The following is a 19,038-nucleotide window of genomic DNA, read 5'->3' as shown; positions in this document are numbered from 1 at the left end:
TTGATCCTCAGTACCAAATAAAAATAAATAAAGGTATTGTGTCCATCGACAACAACAAAAATTTTAAAAATTATCCAGTAACTATTCACAATGAATCCCTGATGCAAGAAAACTTCTGTAATAAGTGAGTACTAAGCAAAACACCTGGAAATAAAAGCTACATGTATTTAGAAAATATGAGTTGTGACAGACATTGTTCTGTTCATTCTTGAGAATATCCTATATGATGTTGAAGCTGGGCACAGTGGCACAAGACTGCAATCTCAGTGTCTTGGGAGGCTAAAGCAGGAGGAGGGCAAATTTGAGGCCAGCCTCAGCAACTTAGCAAGACTCTGTCTCAAAAGGAAAAATAAAAAGTGCTGGGAATGTAGCTTAGTGGTTAAGTGCCTCTGGGTTCAATCCCTGGTACCAAAACAAACAAACAAACAAAAAAAAGGGGGGGGGGGTCTAATGTTAAAAATTTTGTTAATATGTAATAGCATTCATTATAAAAATAAACATGGAATTAAATTTTACCAAAGGTATCAGGATATTATTTTAAAAATGGACAAGTATATAAAACCAGGACTATAAGTACAATACACTATAAGCAAAGAAAGAAAAATAAGGAAAAAAAAAGATTTACGGATGTTTGGGTCAAAACATAACTCTTCATTAACTTTAGGACAGAAACAATGTAACTAAATCACTAGTTGTCCTTGTAACTCAGTACTAATACTCTGCCCTAGGCATTTGCACATCATTTGTATAAATGACAACGAAATATACATCTTTAGCCAGATTTCTTTTGAGAAACAAAGAACCAGAGTTTACCAGGGAACATGTCACCATCTTTTCCTTTAAATTTTTCCTCTAATGCTTCGAATGCCAGGCAAAATAATAGCAAACATGTCCTCAGAGTATAACAATTACATTTTTTTCTTAGAATGGCTTTTTATTTTTTAATTCATTTTTTAAAAAATAAATGACAGTGGAATGCGTTACAATTCATATTACACATATAAAGCACAATTTTTCATATCTCTGGTTGTATATAAAAATTGTATTTGTTTTAATGCTGCTTCTCTGCTATACAACTGTAGTTGAATAACTGAGTTCAATAAGATTAACCACTAAGAAAAAACATACTATTAGAATCACACTTGCCCAGTCTCAAATCATTACTCTTTGATATATTACTTTTACAACCTTGGGCAGGTTACTTAACTGTTGACTGTTTTCTCCTGGATAGAAAAATTTCAACTTAGTACAGAAAATAATGACTTGTAGGGCTGGGGGCATAGCCTGGTGGCAAAGCACTTGCCCAGTATGTGTGAGGTCCCAGGTGTAAACCAAGAGTGCAAAAACAAACAAAATAAGATACTGACTTGCATTCAAGTGGACAAGTATCAAAATTGATGATTTTTCAAGATGGGGGAAAAATTAACTTCCTCTACTAGGGAGGAATTATTTTTTTTTTAAATTTCCTACTGATTCTTAAAATTTTTATTTGGAATGTAGCACACTGCTAAACTAGGAAAAAATTTGTCAACCCAGCATAATCTTTTGAATGCTTCCTGGTATAATTAGCTAATCGTGAAAGTAAGTATTATTTTTGTCTGGAAAAAAAAATAGGAACTCAAAAGAGTGTAGCACAGAGGTGTAGCACTTGCCTAATAATATGTGTGAAGCCTTAGGATCAATGCCCAGTACCGCAAAAAAAAAAAAAAAGTTTAAATATAGCTAATGCAAATGAGCTCAAAATAAAATAAAGGGAAATTTTAAATTGGATTCAATTTCTCATAGCTCCTCAAAGTGAAAATGTACAAACGTATTCAAGAGTTTTTACTTATTATTTGGGCATGTGCACCTGTAATACCAGTGCGAGTCCAGTTGATGCAGAAGGATGGAGTTCAAGGTCAACTTCAACAACTTAGTGAGGCTCTATCTTAACACTTAAAAATGTTGATATAGGGATGTAGCTCAGTGGTTAATTGCCCCTGGGTTCAACACCCAGTACCAAAAAAAAAAAAAAAGAGAGAAAGAAAAAGAGAAAGAGAGAAAGAAAGAGAGAGAAAGAGAGAGAGAGTTAGTTTTTACTTATTAGTGTTTTTTCTCTTTTTCATAAACTAGTAATATGAATAATGAGTAGTCTTACCTCAGAGTGAAAAATAGACCTGTCAAAATGGGAGACACTCAAGTACCATTTAGCCAAAAACTAAAGGTACATACCAAAACTTAACAAAAACTGCCACTGATTACTTTACCAAGTGAGTATGGATGCTATCAGCTGAATTTCTGAAGACCAGTAGAAACAACAAGGAACTAAAGGCAGTGATGCACACAGGTAATCCCAGGGACTCTGGAGGTTGTGAGGCAGGAGGATTATAAATTTGAGGCCAGCCTCAGCAATTTAGCAAGGACCTAGATAACTCAGTGAGACCCTGTCTCAAAATAAAAAGTAAAAAGGGCTGGGGACTTAGCTCAGTGGTAGAGTGCTTTTGGTTCAATCTCCTGTACCAAAACCAAACCAAACCAAATAAAAACCTAACAACAATGACAAAAAAACAGTAACCAGGACTAGCAATGCAGTAATAAAAATGCAAACCAAAAGGTGCCACTGATTAATTTAACAAGGAAACTGAAGACTGAAACCAGCTAGCTCTGGGCTAAAATGACAGGAATATTTAAATAAGGGAGGGGGGCTAAATTAGGATTGAAACCTAAATATACCTACCATATATTAATACATTTTTTGCTTTGTTTCTATGCTTTTCAACTACAAAAGCTTCCATCTTTAGTTAAGATGTCTATGGTAACAAAACTTCAGGTTTTACATAGCTTCTCAGACTAATTTATTTAGATTATTGACGTGCTTCTGAAATCCTGTGAACTGTAGGTTTTTCCACTAATTTGAGTAATTTAAAAAAAAATTCTTCAGCTGAGTGTGACAGCACATTCCTTTAAACCCAGCAACTTAGGAGGCTGAAGCAAGAGGATCACAAATTTCAGGCCAGCATGGGCGATTTAGCAAGATACTGTCTCAAAAAAGCTCGGTAGTTCAACCCAGTGCCACCTTGCCCCCATAAATAAATAAGAAATAAATTCTTGGGCTGGGGATGTGGCTCAAGCAGTAGCGCGCTCGCCTGGCATGCGCGGGACGCTGGGTTGGATCCTCAGCACCACATATAAATAAAATGAAGATGTTTTGTCTGCCGAAAACTGAAAAATAAATGTTAAAAACTTCTCTCTCTCTCTTAAAAAAAAAAAGAAAGAAAGAAAGAAAGAAAGAAATTCTTCAAAAGTAAAATGTGGGTCTGGGGATGTCTCAGTGGTAGTACTGCTTCCCTAGCATGCCTGAGACCATAGATTTTATCCCCAGCTCTCTAGCTCTGTCAAAATAAATAAATAAATATTAAAAAATAGTAAAATGTACCTGAGTATGTACACCTTAGAGCTAAGCAAATATTAAAATATTTTCGTTTAATCATCCATTGAACTTCTGCAGTTAGCCAAAGTGCTGTGTTTATATATCTGTATGTGCTGTACATTTTACAATTTTGTGTTCATACCTTCAAATATAATTGCTGAGATTCTACAAAACACACTCTAAGTACTAATCAAAGCTTTTGTTTTTGTTTTGTCTTTCTGGTACCAGAGATTGAACCCAGGGATACTTAACCACTGAGCTACATCCCCAGCCTGTTTTTTATATATTTTATTTAGAGAAAGTGTTTCAATGTGTTGCTTAGGGTAGCTTTGAACTTGGGATTATCCTGCCTCAGCCTCCTGATCCACTGGGATTACAGGTGTGCACCATCACACCTGCCTTAATAAAATTTTAATAGAGATTATGTTCTTCTTTTTCCATTTATATGTAATTTATAAAATGTAATTAAAATGATATTTTTAACAGTCACAAAACAAAATGCTTTCATAATTCCTACAATATAGTTCTCCAAACTTTCAAACCTACTGTAAGAAACACAAATTACCAAAGACTTAAACACATATAATTTGCATTATTCTTAAACAATAAGCCCACCAGATACAGCTGTGCACAAAGGCAGTGGCCAAAAGGGAGGAAGACTGAAATTCAGCTTGCCCTTTTCCAGTGAAGCAATGAGCTTAAAGTTCTTGGCAATCCAGAGGTATTTATTAGGTCCAAAGGGCAAAAGGAGAAACAGACAGGATGCAAAAGTTTAGAGCAAAATATTCTCCTCATAGAGCTGGGGATATAGCTCAGTTGGAAGACTGCTTGCCTTTCATGTGCAAGGCCCTGGGTTCAATCCCTAGTACCACACACAAAAAAAATAATAATAATATTGTCTTCATAGATCATGACAAGTTGCCTTAAACTTCAGCATTAGAAGCATTCCCCTTGGAGTCAGGCATGGTGGCGCCTGCCTGAAATTCCAGCAACTTGAGAAACCGAGGCAGGAGGATGGTAAATTCAAAGCCAGTCTCAGCAATTTAGCAATTGCAAGCCTCAGCCTTTGGAGTGGCTGGGATTACAGGTATGTACATCATGCCTGGCCTTAAAGTTTTTATTATAGACATTTTCAAACAAAATAAAAATTGAGAAAATAGTAAAAGCTTTTACTCCATTTCAACAAATTATAAATATTCGCTCATCTTATTTTGTCTGTCTATCCCCAACTTTTTTGAGGGGATGGGAAGTGAAGGAGCCAGAGGAAAGGCAGCTGGAGTATATTTTATTTCACATGTAAAGACTTAATATGTATCTGTACAGGTGAGGGCTTTACATTACCACAGTGTCATAAACCTAAGAAAATGAACAATAATTCCTTAATATTATTTAATACCATGTATATATTTACACTTCTTAAACTCAAATGTCTTTTTTTTTTTTTTTTTTTTGAGTATCAGGTATTGAACTCGGGGGCACTCAACCACTGAGCCACATCTCTAGCCCTATTCTGTATTTTATTTGGAGGTAGGATTTCACTGAGTTGCTTGGCGCCTTGCTACTCACAATCCTCCTGCCTCAGCCTCCTGAGCTACTGGGATCATAGGCATGAACTACTGTGCCTGGCTCCAAAAATGTCTTTTTAAAGTTGTTGTCCATTCACACAGGGATCCAAAACAAATCCACACACTGCATTTGGTTGATGGCCTCTTTTTATCTGTAATAGTATTCTCTCTCTTCTCATCACATCTTCCACCCCATGCCACTTACTTGTTGAAAAATCTAGTTATTTAATAAAATCTCCCAATTTCTGGATTTGGTTGATTGATTCCTGAGGTGTAAAGTAGTATTAGTATATTATAAATTTCTTTTGGGAGTAAGCTGTACCCAATTTAACTTTACAATCAGTCAATTCATCAATTATAGTCCATCCATCCCCTCCCTGTGGGCTGTCTTGAGAACTCTGTTGGCTTCCTGGTATGGGATCAATGTATTAACAAGGACATTCTTGCCTGGTGGCACATTCCTGTAATCCCAGAGGCTCAGGGGGCTGAGGCAAGAGTTCACAAATTTGAAGCCAGCCTCAGCAATTTAGTGAGGCTCTAAGCATCTTTGTGAAACCCTGTCTCAAAAATAAAAAGAGCTGGGGATGTGGTTCAGTGGTTAAGCACCCTTGGGTTCAATCCCTGGTACCAAAAAAAAAAAAAAAAAAAAAAAAAACCCACAAACCCAAAGAAGACATTTTTGTTTTCATTTTTTGCAGTACTGGAGATTGAACTTGGGTGCTTTTCTCACTGAGCTACATCCCTAGCCCTTCTTATTTATGGCCCCCCCCAATCTGTTGAGATTGGCCTCAAACTTTTGATCCTCCTGCCTCTCAGCCTTACAAACCCTTGGGATTACAGTCATGCATCACTGTGCCCAGCAGAGACAGACATTCTTTAAGCAAAAAGAGGCACTATGCATGTTATATGCCATATGGATATGTCACAATGAAACCTCTTGATTTGTACAATTAATTTGTGCCAATAATTACAATTGCAAAATCTTTGTAAAAATAAAAAAGTATAATCACTGGCTATCAAGTATAGAGAAGAGTAAGAAAAAATTTGTGGAATATAACTAAAATGTTTTGGATAAATGATACTGAAAAACTCCCCCTACCCTTATTTTCAAATCAGAGGATGCTATCAGTTAAGCTAAGGTACCAAATAAATGTGTTTTTATAAAGCTACATATCTTACACAATGTAACAGTTCAATATTAGAGAGCCAAAACATAAATAGCATTAAAAATACAATATAAAAAGTATGTTTAAGAAAAGCGCAGTAGTCACCAGTGATTGGCAATATAAAATATTCACTTATTTTGGTTTAGGACAAAAAAGAATACTAAAAACTTAGAAGTTCATTTGAAAAGTATATTTTATAAAAGTGGTTGGTATTTTGAGATCATGTTCTTATGAAAAGCAAAATACATAGCTTTTCAAGTTTCTTAGTCAAACAATCTGCTTTAACTCTAGCATGAGAGGGTAAGACTTACTGATAACATTATAGAATAGGTAGATCAATAGAACAGGCTAAACTTTCATGTGTAACGTCATGGCTATGAGGGCAGATATTCTGTTAAGACCTACCTACATTTAAAGAAAAAAGCCTGCTGTAAACTAACCAACGGGGGAATTTCTGCTCATCCTTCAAAGCCCAACTCAGCTGGAAAAGTTTTTCCTATGCATGTAGCATTAATCACTCTTCCATTTTAAGCTGTGGACAACACTGACTTCATTCAATTCATTTGAAGAGATTTAAAAAAAAAAACTGATGAGGACTGGGGTTGTGGCTCAGTGGCAGAGTGCTTGCCTCATAAGTATGAGGCACTGGGTTTGATCCTCAGCACCACATAAAGAATAAATAAATAAAATAAAGGTATTGTGTCCATCTACAACTAAAAAAATATTTTAAAAAACTGATGAAAGTAAATCAGAATCTATGAGGATGGCACCAGAATAGAGGTTTTTTTAAAAAAATCTCTCTAGAAGCCAGGTGTAGTATGGGTATACTTCTGTAACCACAGCTACTCGAGAGGCTGAGGCAGTAAGATCACGAATTTGAGGCCAACCTTAGCAACTTAGTGAGACCCTGGATCAAAAAATAAAAGAGGGGCTGGGGTGGTGGCTCAGTGGTAGAGTGCTCGCCTAGCATGCATGAGGCACTGGGTTCAATCCTTGGTGCCACATAAAAACAAACTAATGTATCCACCTAAAACTAACGATAAATAAATATTTAAAAAATAAAAAATAAAAGAAACAGACTATTCCACCTGGATCTGGTGGCACATGCCTGTAATCCCAGCATCTTAGGAGGCTGAGGCAGGAAGATCACAAGTTCAAAGTCAGCCTTGGCAACTTATCGAGGCCCTAAGCAACTCAGTGAGACTCGGTGAGTTGAATACAAAAAGGGCTGGGGATGTGACTCAGTGGTTGAGTGCCCCTGAGTTCAATGCCTGGCACTGCCCCCCAAAAAGATTATTCCAATAAAAAGCTCTCTACATTATTTCTATATACAGCCTGATGAAACATCTACTCTGCTGTCATACACACCTTTAATTTGCCTTTAACACAGTGTATTTTTGTCTCTTTTTTGTTTGGGAGCTCCTCAACTCAACATTTACTGAATATAAATTATGCGGGGCACCACACATTATACTAGGTGCAAATAAATAATTCCGTGTCTCTGTCCTTAAAACCTTACAGTTTGGTTGAGAAAGATAATCTGAAAATAATAACAACAAAGTGAAGTGATATAGGTACTATAGTGTCTCAGGGACACTAAGACTCAATTTATTCTTTCTGGGTATGGTACTGAATCAGAACTTATAGAAGGGACTTACAGAAATATTTTTGCATCTCTAAAATCCCTCAAAAATACTTGGTAAGGGCCATCTGCAAAGGTGGCATATTTAGATCTCCTTGACTCATCTGGCTTTTATTTCTATCCATTTCAAGACTCTACTCCCAAGTCTGCTTACTAGATCATGTTAACATAGGAAATGCTCTACCTCAAACTGTTCACTCTAATATTCAACCCATGACCACAATATTTAATCTTTTTACATTTTTCACCATAATTTTACCTCATCAAATCCTCCACTTTATCTCAGTTCATTTTCATTTATTGTATTTTTGCATATTTCTATTGTTGTAATTATCCAGCATTCATTATTATATAAAAATGTGTCTGCTTTTTCTATTAGATATAACTTTCTTTAGAACAGATAATAGATTTTCTTTCTCAGTCCTGCATCCTTAACATCCAGCACAGTGCCTGACCCAGAAATACTCAATAAATGTTTAGTGAAGGAATAGAGTGTTCTGGTCATTTTTGCCACTACATTATGAGCTCCCCAAGACAGAAACTGTATTACCTGCATACTACCTATAATTCACACCAGAGTGCCTCACACACATCAAAAGCTCAGGTAGTATTTATTGAATTAGGGCCTTTATGAGATTTTAAATGTTCCCTGATTTTCAGTATTATTACTTTAACAATAATTTAAGTTAACCACATGGTTATTAAGCAAATGTAAAAAGTTTATCACAAGAGATAGAAAGGCAAAATAATTTATGAAAGAGCACTATGTAAAGTCAGGAGGCCTGGGGGCTGAAGGTGTAGCTTAGTGGTAGAGTGCTTGCTTAGCATCCATGAGGTGCTGGGTTCCATTCCCAGCAAAACACACATGCAGTTAGGAGGCCTGTACTTCAACTTTACCTTTGCTACTAACCATGTGATCTTCAAATAACCATCTCTGAAAGTCTTAATTTTCTTCTATATTAAAAAAAGGGTTGATCAGAATTAAGAGTCTAGATCATCATCTCCAACTTGCTAAAAAACCTGTTATACAAGTAAAATATACAATATAAAAATTGAGCCAGGCTAGGCACAGTGGTACACACCTGTAATTCCTAAGACTCAGGAGGCTGAGGCAGGAGGATCAGAAATTCAAAACCAGCTCAGTAACTTAGTGAGACCCTAAGCAACTTAGTGAAACCCTGTCTCAAAAACAAAAAATAAAAAGGGCTGGGGATGTGATTCAGTTGTTAAGTGCCTATGGGTTCAATCTCTGGTACAAAAAAAAAAAAAAAAAAATTGAGCTGGGTGTGGTGGCACAGACCTATAATCCCAGCAACTTGGGAGGCAGTGGCAGGAGGATAAGTTCAAAGCCAGCCTCAGCAACTTAGCGAGACCCTAAGTAATATAGTGAGACTCTGTCTCAAAATAAAGATAATAAATAAAAAAGGGCTGGTGGCTCAGTGGTTAAGTGCACCAGGGTTTAATTCCTGGTGTGTACACACACAGGCACATATAAAAATTGTACATGCCTTTGTGAATTGTTTAGGTTAAAAAAAAATTCCACTTTCAACTCTGTTTTCATAACTCATTTCCCAGAGAATCCACTCTCAAGTGTATCTCTAAGGCATTCTTTATACATAAGCTAATGCAGTACTGCATCAAGATTCTTGATTATACCAAGTGGACAGGTCTATAAACTCTCATAGAAACTTGCCAAAATGAAAGAAAAACTATAAATTCTTTGATTATCTATTCAGAAGGACAAGAGTAGAAAATTAAAACAAAGTATTTAAAATTTTATGTGTCACACTGTATTTATGTAATATGTAAATAAAAGGCATATAATGAGAAAACAAACTAAAGGATGTTTGATCCAGTGGTAGAGCACTTGCTTAGAATGCTCAAGGCCCTTGAGCATCACCAAAAGAAAGAAAGAAAAAACAAAAGATGAAAGAAAAACAAAAGACAAGAAAAAGATTCCAGATATAAAGTTCCTTTACAGGAAGAAATGTAGAAGGCATGGGAACTGTGGGTAAAGGAGAATCATATTGATGTTACAACCACCAGATAATACAAAAAGAGCCATAAAATTCACAAATTGTAAATAAAATAGCAAACACACGTTTTAAAAACACAGAGCTTAAGGTTAGAACCAATTGTACAAAAGGAGGTAGCTGTTTTCCTATACTAAATTCAGTCCAGAGACAAATATGGATTAACATTAGGTCCTCAAGTCTCTTGATAACAGCATCCTCTGAAGATCTACATCTAAATCTAACCAGACAAAAGTGAAATAATTATATTTCCAACCAGCTGCCTCTAATAGTGGTGAAAATATATCACAAGATGATAGTTATCCTGATAATTTTTTAAACTTTAATTTCTGTACCCACATAAACAACATAGATTTCATCTAGACAGGTCCCCAGTTTTACCTGAAGAGTGTAAGACTAAACTGCTCTAGACTGCAAGGAATGCTTAAAAGATAACAGGAGCCTGGAGAAGGATCCTCTTCTGTATGTCTAACACATTATTCAAAGAGTCCACTTTTTAAAAAAAGAGTAAAAATACAATTCTATAACATGTAAATTACAAGTCTAACAACATTCAACCATAAATTACCTAATGATAATTATGATATAAACAATTAACACTGTTATAGTCTCTACTTGGTCTTTACCTGGTCTTTTTATCCTGATATGATGAATAAAAACTAAAAGTACAATTTAGAATTATTTGGAGAGAGAGAGGAAATGATAAATTATTTTTTATTCCATAATATAATTTTAACACAGTGTACATATAATTGGGTAAGGTTTGTCAAGAAGTTGAAGAGAGTTAAGTCCAGGAATCAACCTGTAGTATTTTCATAAAAGAAGAAATGAGTGGGCTGGGGTTGTGGCTCAGTGGTAGAGTGCTTGCCTACCATGTGTGAGGCACTGGGTTTGATTCTCAGACACAGCATATAAGTAAATGAATAAAATAAAGGTCTATCAAAATCTAAAAAAAAAAAAAAAGAAAGAAATGAGTGAATTCTAGAACTACAAGCTTTACCAAATCTATCTTATTTTTAGAAATTAGACACACATACAGAATTAAGGAACTAAACTCATTCTGGTTTCCTGAACTCTTTAGGTTAGGAGGAACAATATTTTCTGACACCAGAAAATGTTATGTCACCCTTACTTTCATAAGTCAGTGGCTGAAGGTATGGTTTTCAAATTTGAGTAGAATATCCCTTTGTTTTGTTTTTTTGTTTGTTTACTTTTGGGTACCAGGGATTGAATTCAGGGGCACTTAACCACTGAGCCACATCCCTAGCCTTTTTTGTTTTTCATTTTGAGACAGGGTCTCCCTAAATTTCTTAGGGCCTTGAGAAACTGCTGAGGCTGGCTTTGAACTCGCAATCCTCCTGCCTCTGCCTCCAGAATTGCTGGGATTATAGGCATATGCTACCTTGCTTGTCCAGTCTTCAATTCTTAAGGGAAAAATCTATTACTAGAAAGATTATGTTAGAATACAATATAAAACTGAGTATAATAGCAGTGTAGCAGTTTCAACTTATTTACTTTGGAGTCTGAAAAGTGTTATGATCACTCCATTCCCACTAAATCAAATGAAAATTTCCAAGTTAGCTGACAGGCTGGTTTAAGAAGCTAAAATTTTGCAATGGTCAACATGACCCAGAGGTAGATTGTGTGCTACTTTCTGACTACAAAGACTCAATTCAGTACTCAGGACATTTCATCTCAAGCTCAAAGTGACAAAAATCAAGTGGGAATCTAAAAGCCTCCTTAGAACTTCTTCATTTGGCAGTGACAGGACATCAGATATTTTCACTACTGCCCTGAGTGACCTTAGCTACTTGAACCACTGTCTGTATAAAAACATAAGTTTGAAAAAAGGAATTTTGTGATGCCCATATTAAATTTTTGAAAGAAAGCCACTAAGATATGATCAATAATTTCTCCTTGTAATTGACCTTAAAAGCAGACTATAAGAGTTAAAGCCTCAAAGCTGGCAAGAAAGCACATCTCCAAATCATTAAATTTTACCCTTTAGGATTTTCTTGTAAAAAACAATTCGTTTTCACCAAAATAACCATTTCAATTCTAAGGAGGCGAAAATGAGGAAGTCAAAATATGCATTTACTTTCTTTCTTGCCACACACCTTCCCATATAATAAATTACTACCGCATTGACCCATTATGGTAACCATTATTCCAAAGGGCCATAAGCATCACAAAAAGAGGAGCCATCATTGGTTCCTAATGATTACAGTAAAATGGGAAAATGCCCTCCCAGTAGATGGTCATCCTGCATAAATAACCCCATAATAAAAGTATCCTGTTCTCTGAGTTTCTACTTACCCTCCGAAACCTCCTGGGGGTTAGAAGTCCGATCACTAGCAGGATCCAGGGCAACAGTTGCCAGTGAAGTGGTGGCCCCAGACATCTCACTCATGGGCTCACTACGGCTTGTTTCAGGCACACTCTCCCGGGAGCTAAATCTTACTCGAGAACTAGACCGAGAGCTGAGATCCGGGCTGGTATCTGACAAACCTGGAATGTCATCAATCTTTGTTGGTGTCACCATGAACCGAACTGAAGCCATTTTGGTGGTGGTTTCTGGAGGATGCATTTTTCTTTTCCTTTTTAACAAAGAATAAGGAAAAACCTCACAAAAATCTTCCTCCCACACTAGCTACTTTTGATTGCAAAAAATAGAAAACTTAAAAAAAAAAACAATTACCTTGATTCACATCCCACAAAAAGCCCCAAATAAGAATCCCACGCAGAATTCGAGCTTAGAAAGTGCACTACCAACAGCTGAAAATATTTTTTGAGAAACAAAAACATAAAAAACAATGTCAATCTTGTGTAACTTTGCTCCTTCAGAATGAAGAGCTTCCTAGCTATCTCCTCTGGTTCAGAGCTGAGGGCTCAGTGCCATGGTCTCACAGCTGCAGGTGAGGCCTTCTATACCCCTCAACCCTGGGCTTCTCTAGAGCTAGTTAGTCTTTTATCTGGTGAGTGTTCCACAGTCCTAGCTGAGCAAAGTGCGTGCAGGCCCACCCTAATCAGGAGAATACAGCGTGGATCAGATTGAGAAAAGGTGTGCACCCGGCCACCTGTTGTGTATCAGGTGAATACCCCACAGGTCTGGCTGGGAGGAGGTGTGTGAAGAGCCACCCGGTGTTTTTTAAGTCGATAATCCACTTGGGTCTGGTGGAAGAGGTGCGCATGCATAACGGGGAAAATAACCCACACACTGTATGGAGAAGAATGAGGAGAGAAGGGTGAGAGAACAAGATGCAGGGCAGAGCGGATTCCTGCCTCCAAGAGGTTGCGGAGGTGGCACGCCCGCTCTTCTTCAGAAGAGAGGTCCTTGGGATCTGTAGGAGGCAAACTAATCAAGACACCTCGGACAGTAGTTCGGGGTCGTGGCAGATCGTTGCTAGTCCGCTGAGCCCACAGTCAGCTCCCTGGGTCTCTGCTGCGTGACAAGACGCGCCACCCCTTGGCCGCCAGACGCTTTCTCGACCCCGGCGCAGGTCAGCCCAGTCTTCCTTGGGTCCTACCCCGACAAGACGGCCATGCAAAGTGGCCCTGACTGGGCAGGAAGGGGCGGCAGGGCTGAGCAAGACGAGGTCGCAGGTGCGGGCTCCAGCGCCAGCTGATGCGGGTGCGCGCGCAGCTGTTGTTTACTAGCCGGTAACTGTTTCGGAGCCGTGGTGCTTAGGAAGGCTCGGGCTGCGGATAGGGCGCCCCCTCCACGTCCAGACGCCAGCGTGGCTGTTACGTGACCTCGCCGCCCCCCGCCCCGGGCGCGGCGGGCTGTGCCCGCGCCGCCGCAGCCCTCCTTTTCCCTCCCCGCTCGTTCCTCATTCGAGGTTAACCGTCCGGAGAAGCCAGGGGAGCAGTTGGAGGGCGGCACCGTCCCGCGGGCTCCTGGAGCCCCGCCCAGAATCTGCAGCTAGCACGGCGCGCAGCGCGCCTGCGTCCGCCCGGGCTCAGCGACGAGGGGCACGCCGGGAACTGCAGTCCGCCGCCCTCGAGGCGTGCGGGGGAAGTTACGCCTTCCTGCGGGTCACTGAGGGTCACTCGCTTCAGAGACCTCAGAGAAGCAGGCGAGGGCCCTCAGAATCAGGTCCAAGAGCTATTTCTCTTTTCTAAGAGCGTCTCTGACAATCATTTGTGAATCCTTACACTTAAGCCTCCCAGTACCTATTCTTAGGTGACCCTCATTGTAACTTTTAGGGAGAGTTCTTTCTTTTATACTTGGGATTGAACCCAGGAGTGCCCTATTACTGAGCTCATCTCAGGCTGGCCTCTAACTTGAGACCAATTCGCTGAGATTACAGGCGTGCACCTCCATGCCTGGATATGTAGAGATCTTTCTAAAACACTGTATCACATTTACACAATTCTGTATGCTTCATCGCCGCCCCTGCCCCGCCCCCATGTTTCCGTCCTACTATTCAAAACTTTCTATGTTCATCTACTGGTCAGATTTAAAATTTTATTAAAACATACGTCTTTAGAAAAATCATTGAGATATTTTCTCTTGAATCAATTCCCAATGTTTGTCCTATCACATTTATTGTCTCTGGAATATTTTTCTTGTTTACTTAATGCATAAATGGCGACTTAATAAATATTGGTTCATCAATGTTTTGAATTTTTTCTATAACTTTGATCAAAACGTCTAAACTTCAGAAACTAGCCCCCTGCTTTGCCTGGGTTCTTGCTCCTTATAAGTGTAAATATTTAAGTAGTGTCTGCTTTAAGACCTGACCCTGGAAATTCCGTTTTATAAAATGACTAAGTCCAAAATCTAGTTAAAAAGAATCTGGTAACAAAAAGATAAATTCTTATTTAAAATCTAAACCTGGGGCTAGGGCTTAGTTTGGTGGTACAGCGCTTGCCTGCTATGCCGCAGCACAGGATGGGGAGTAGGGGGATAAAAATTTCCTCAAACTCAATTCTTTACAGAGCCTGATTTTTAATTTAGGCATACAGCTTTCTTACTTGAGGAAGCAAGAAATCCATCTCCCAGATGGATCATATTTTTTCCTCAGGCCCATTATTGCTGATGCAAACCTCCTAGACTTTCTTTTATAAAGGAATGCTGGATCTTTGCCTTCCTTGGTACCGGGAACTGAATCCAGCGGTGCTTAACCACCAAGCACATCCCCAGCCTTTTTTATTTTGAGACGGGGTCTTGCTAAACTGCTGAGGCTAGCCTTGAATTTGCTATCCTCCAGTCTAAGCCTCCCCAGCTTCTGGGATTATAGGAATGGCCACATTGCCCGGTTTGAAATGCTGGATTTTTATACTCAATTTTTTTTTCTTTATCATAGCCTACTTGCATTTCAACCTGCTTACCTCTAACCAGCACTAATCAAGATCTATAAATAAGGCTTGGCTGGGCAAGGCTGTAATTCCAGTTATTCTGAGGCTGAGGCAGGAGTATTACAAATTCCAGGACTGCCTGAGCAACACAGAGACAGTGTCTCAAATTTTTAAAAAATAAAAATAAAAAGGGCTGAGGATGTAGCTCAGTAGTAGAGCACTCCTGGGTTCAATCCCCAGTACAGCAAAAGAAAAAAAAAAAAAAATCCATAAATCTCATGTTAATACCCAGGGGACTCTTTTTTTTTTTTTTTTAAATTAACAAAACTGGGGATTGAACCCAGAGCTTTATGCATACTAGGCAAATGCTCTACCATTGAGCTATATCCTAAGTCTTTTTATTTTGAATCAGGGTCTCACTAAATTGCCCAGACTGGCCCTGAATTTGGGATCCTCCTGCCTCAGCCTCTGGAGTAACTGGGATTACAGGGGTGCTCTGCTCCTAGGAGATCTCTTAAACCCTTGGTATAGTCATGCCAATTTGCCTTTTCTATATTTATTAGGAATATGTCCAGATTAAATTATTTTTATTTCAGTCTATACAACTGGAGGCATAGAACAAAGCTAATCTTTTGTTTTTTTTAAAAAAAATATATAAGATAAAAACATAATTAGCCAGGTGCACTGGCACAGGACTGTAATCCCAACTACTTTGAAGAGAGGAGGATCCAAGTTCAAGGTCACGCTGGACAACTTAGAGGGACCCTATCTCAAAATTAAAAAAAAAAAAAAAACAACACACCTGTATCCCAGCAATTCAGGAGGCCAACGCAATAAATTAAAAAGAAAAAAAAAAAAAAAAAGGGCTGGATGTAGTTCAGTAGTAGAGCATTTGCCTAACCTGTGAGGTACTACTGGGTTCAATCCTGGATACCAGAAAAGACAATTTGGACTGCATTCAATATTGAAAAAAAAACGGGCAGAATTTACCTATTAACTTTAGTTGTTAAAAACTTCCACTGCAGATCCTTTTTCTAGTCATCTGCAGTCTTTAACACTTCTTTTTTTGTTTTTGTGATCCTGAGGATTAAACCCAGGGCTTGCTGGGTGCAGTGGCACAAGCGTCACCTGTAACCCCAGCAGCTTAGGAAGCTGAGGTAGGAGGATCACAAATTCAAAGCCAGCCTCACCAAAAGCAAGTGCTAAGCAACTCAGTGAGACCCTGTCTCTAGCTAAAATACAAAAAAAAAAAAAAAAAAAAAAAGGACTGGGGGTGTGGCTCAGTGGTTGAGTGCCCCTGAGTTCAATCCCCAGTAGCCCCTCCAAAAAACCCAAAAACAAAACAAAAATAGGGTTTCTCTACCACTGAGCAACATCCCCAGCAATTTCTTTTTCTTTTTTTAAATTTTGAGACAAGATCTAAGTTGCCCAGGCTGGCCTGAAACTTGTGCCTCCTGCCTCAGCCTCCTGAGTTTCTGGGATTATAGGAGTACACCATCATGTCTGGCTAACACTTCTTTATCCCTTTAACAGGATAAGATTAATTTTAAATCTCTCACATGAAATGCTAAAAACCCTGTAAATGAACCAGCTAAGAAATAAAATTGCAGACAGAGACAAATATCTCATTTCACCATTCTTGTACTTGAAAATCATGTCTTCTGTTAGTCATGGTCCAAATCCATAGATTTTTTTCTATTTCCCATCAGCACTCAACAAATATCCTGAACTTTTTTTTTTTTTTTGCCTGAATGGTTATTCAGCAGAGTCCAAGACAAACACATCTACTCCTTTCCAAGGTTAGTCTTCATAAATGACATGTGTGCTAATTTAAGTTACATCTGCTTCTGGAGCTTTAAGTGGTTGAAAAAGATTGCAGAATTACAATACAATCTCCACAAAGCAATTTAAAATCAGTGGCATTAAGCAAATGCATTCAGATCCAGTATCAAAAGCCAGGAATGAAAAGACTGGGAAATAGTTGATTAACTTGAGGATAGGAATAAGCAAACTAACATTTCTTGACTGTCCATATAATATTTTACCTATCACTCTAATATGAATTAATATGATAAAAAAAATTGCTCCATGATTGAAGTTCAAGTCCTAAGAAACTTCTAGCACTCTTTTTAAAATTAAGCCCCAACAGTAGTTTGAAAAACAAAAATCCCTGCTTGAATCTCTGATACTTCATCTTTTAAATTAAAATATGTGGGAAGTTCCACATAGTTCCTAGCTGCCAAAGAGAAACTAAAGGTAAGTGTGTGTAAAAAAAACAACTAGAGAGAACTAAACCTAGAAGTATGTCCAGAGGGAGAACAAATATGTTTAATGTCATTCCTATTTATATCAACTGGACAAACACTGTAGATACATTAAGATCCACTACCAAACCCTTTCAATTTCAAAGCTGGGAGAGAACTTAGAAAATAGAGAAAAAGAGAACTAAATAGGTTAAGTAACATTATCAAAGTTATACAAAGAGAGGTGAATAATATGAGTGGCCTGACTTCCAACTGACTGCCTTCACTCTAAAATACGTCTAAATATTATATTTTTTAAAAACTCAGTTTGAATCTAAACATGTTAAAGGAGCAAGAAATTACTTGGATATTTTTCAGTGAATACTGACATTTCTGGGAGTCTTTCAACCTCTTCTCCATCCCTAAACTGTCCTGTCATTCACTGAACACTGCACTACAGTTACAGGCAATAACTGAAATTTTTCTTTCAAGTGGTCTTTTTATAACTACCAGTGGTAGTCTCTCCCTCATCCTCCTCGCATTAAAAATAAAAATTACCAATCTTTTCTTCAACAAAACAGAAAATGAGCTCTTTCAAATCATTTTATCTTTAATAACGTGGCAATAATTCAAAATATGAAAAACGTGTTCCCTTAAAAGAGGATGCCACCATGATGGCCTCAAACAAGCATGATTAAAGGCAATCGGAGGAGACTGGATTCCAAAGGGCATGGGTGGTTGGGTTACGGATTCTTCGAAACAGAGCAGGCGACAGACGAAACATGAAATTTAAGGGACCCTCAGAGAACAGGGCGCGGTTGCTGAGTCATGAGCACCTTGAACCGTTTCTTGATGGTGATTCGGTGTCGCGAGTATTTGTCGTCCGGGGAGAACCGAGCAGGATGGGCTGAGCAGGTCTGTTGTCCCATAGGGTCAAATTTCTGCTCGAGGAAAAAGGAAAATGATCTCAATACAAGAGTGATGAAGTAACCCTGGGGATACAGCTCAATTGACAGAGTGCTTGCTTCGCATGCACAAGGCCCTGGGTTCAATCCCCAGCACACACACAAAAGAGTGATGGGACTTGGAGAGAGCAGCACCGAAACACGACGGTCAGATGGAGAAGCTGCGCACTGCGTTTCTACCGCGCCTCGGTGCCAGACTTTCTGGTACCCCGCACCCAGACAGGCAGCTCGGAGGCTGGCCTCAACCGCTCTTCCTACTTACGAAAAATGCTTCTCGTCATGCCCACTTACAACGTTTCCTCTTCTTACCTTCAATGTGTAGACTCGATCTCCTTGCTCATTGAGATAATACTGGAGAAACATGACCACGTTTAAACCTGAGGCTCCAAGTCCGTCTGCAACACGTGTCTGTCAATTTCCTTCCTGTGTAGCCGGAAGACTGCCCCGAGGGATGCCGGGAAATGTAGTCCATTTTTTTGCCTTATATTCAACAGGCCAGAAGAGGGCACAGTGGTGCAGGATTTGGCCTGTGACGCCAGTTGCAACCTTGCAGGCTTTCTAAGACCCATAAAGTGTGCCCACTGTGTGCCAGGTACTAGTAGTCGTTTGAGAGAGAGGTAGGGATGGATGTGAACTGAATATTGCTGTGTGTAGTCCTGTCTTTATCTAAAGATGCACACCCATTTCAGAGGCAGTGCCTTGCTAGTGTCTAGA

At 38.7% G+C, this 19,038-nt stretch overlaps 2 protein-coding genes across 3 annotated transcripts in view; both read right to left on the bottom strand.

The window, feature by feature from the left end:
• Window positions 1–13,673, bottom strand: part of Slc12a6 (solute carrier family 12 member 6) — a 94,175-nt gene extending 80,502 nt beyond the window's left edge. For both annotated transcript variants that reach the window (XM_027925750.2, XM_071608061.1), the window contains exons 1-2: window positions 12,514–13,673; window positions 12,132–12,412 (exon numbers count right to left, since the gene is read on the bottom strand). In XM_027925750.2, coding sequence (XP_027781551.1) covers window positions 12,132–12,412; window positions 12,514–12,620 — 388 coding nt within the window. In that variant the 5' untranslated portion in view covers window positions 12,621–13,673. The remainder of the gene's footprint in view (window positions 1–12,131; window positions 12,413–12,513) is intronic.
• Window positions 13,674–17,944: 4,271 nt separating this feature from the next.
• Nop10 (NOP10 ribonucleoprotein) lies at window positions 17,945–18,744 on the bottom strand. Its single transcript, XM_027925900.2, has 2 exons — window positions 18,634–18,744; window positions 17,945–18,300 (listed from the first exon to the last, which is right to left on the bottom strand). The coding sequence occupies exons 1-2, from the start codon at window positions 18,685–18,687 to the stop codon at window positions 18,160–18,162; spliced, it is 195 nt and encodes a 64-aa protein (XP_027781701.1). The 5' UTR covers window positions 18,688–18,744; the 3' UTR covers window positions 17,945–18,159.
• Window positions 18,745–19,038: the final 294 nt, after the last annotated feature.

Source organism: Marmota flaviventris, chromosome 2 (assembly GCF_047511675.1).
Source record: "Marmota flaviventris isolate mMarFla1 chromosome 2, mMarFla1.hap1, whole genome shotgun sequence".
Classification (NCBI taxonomy): Eukaryota; Metazoa; Chordata; class Mammalia; order Rodentia; family Sciuridae; genus Marmota; species Marmota flaviventris.
The sequence above is the reverse complement of the archived record's forward strand: the minus strand, read 5'-3'. Positions and strand labels throughout refer to the sequence as shown.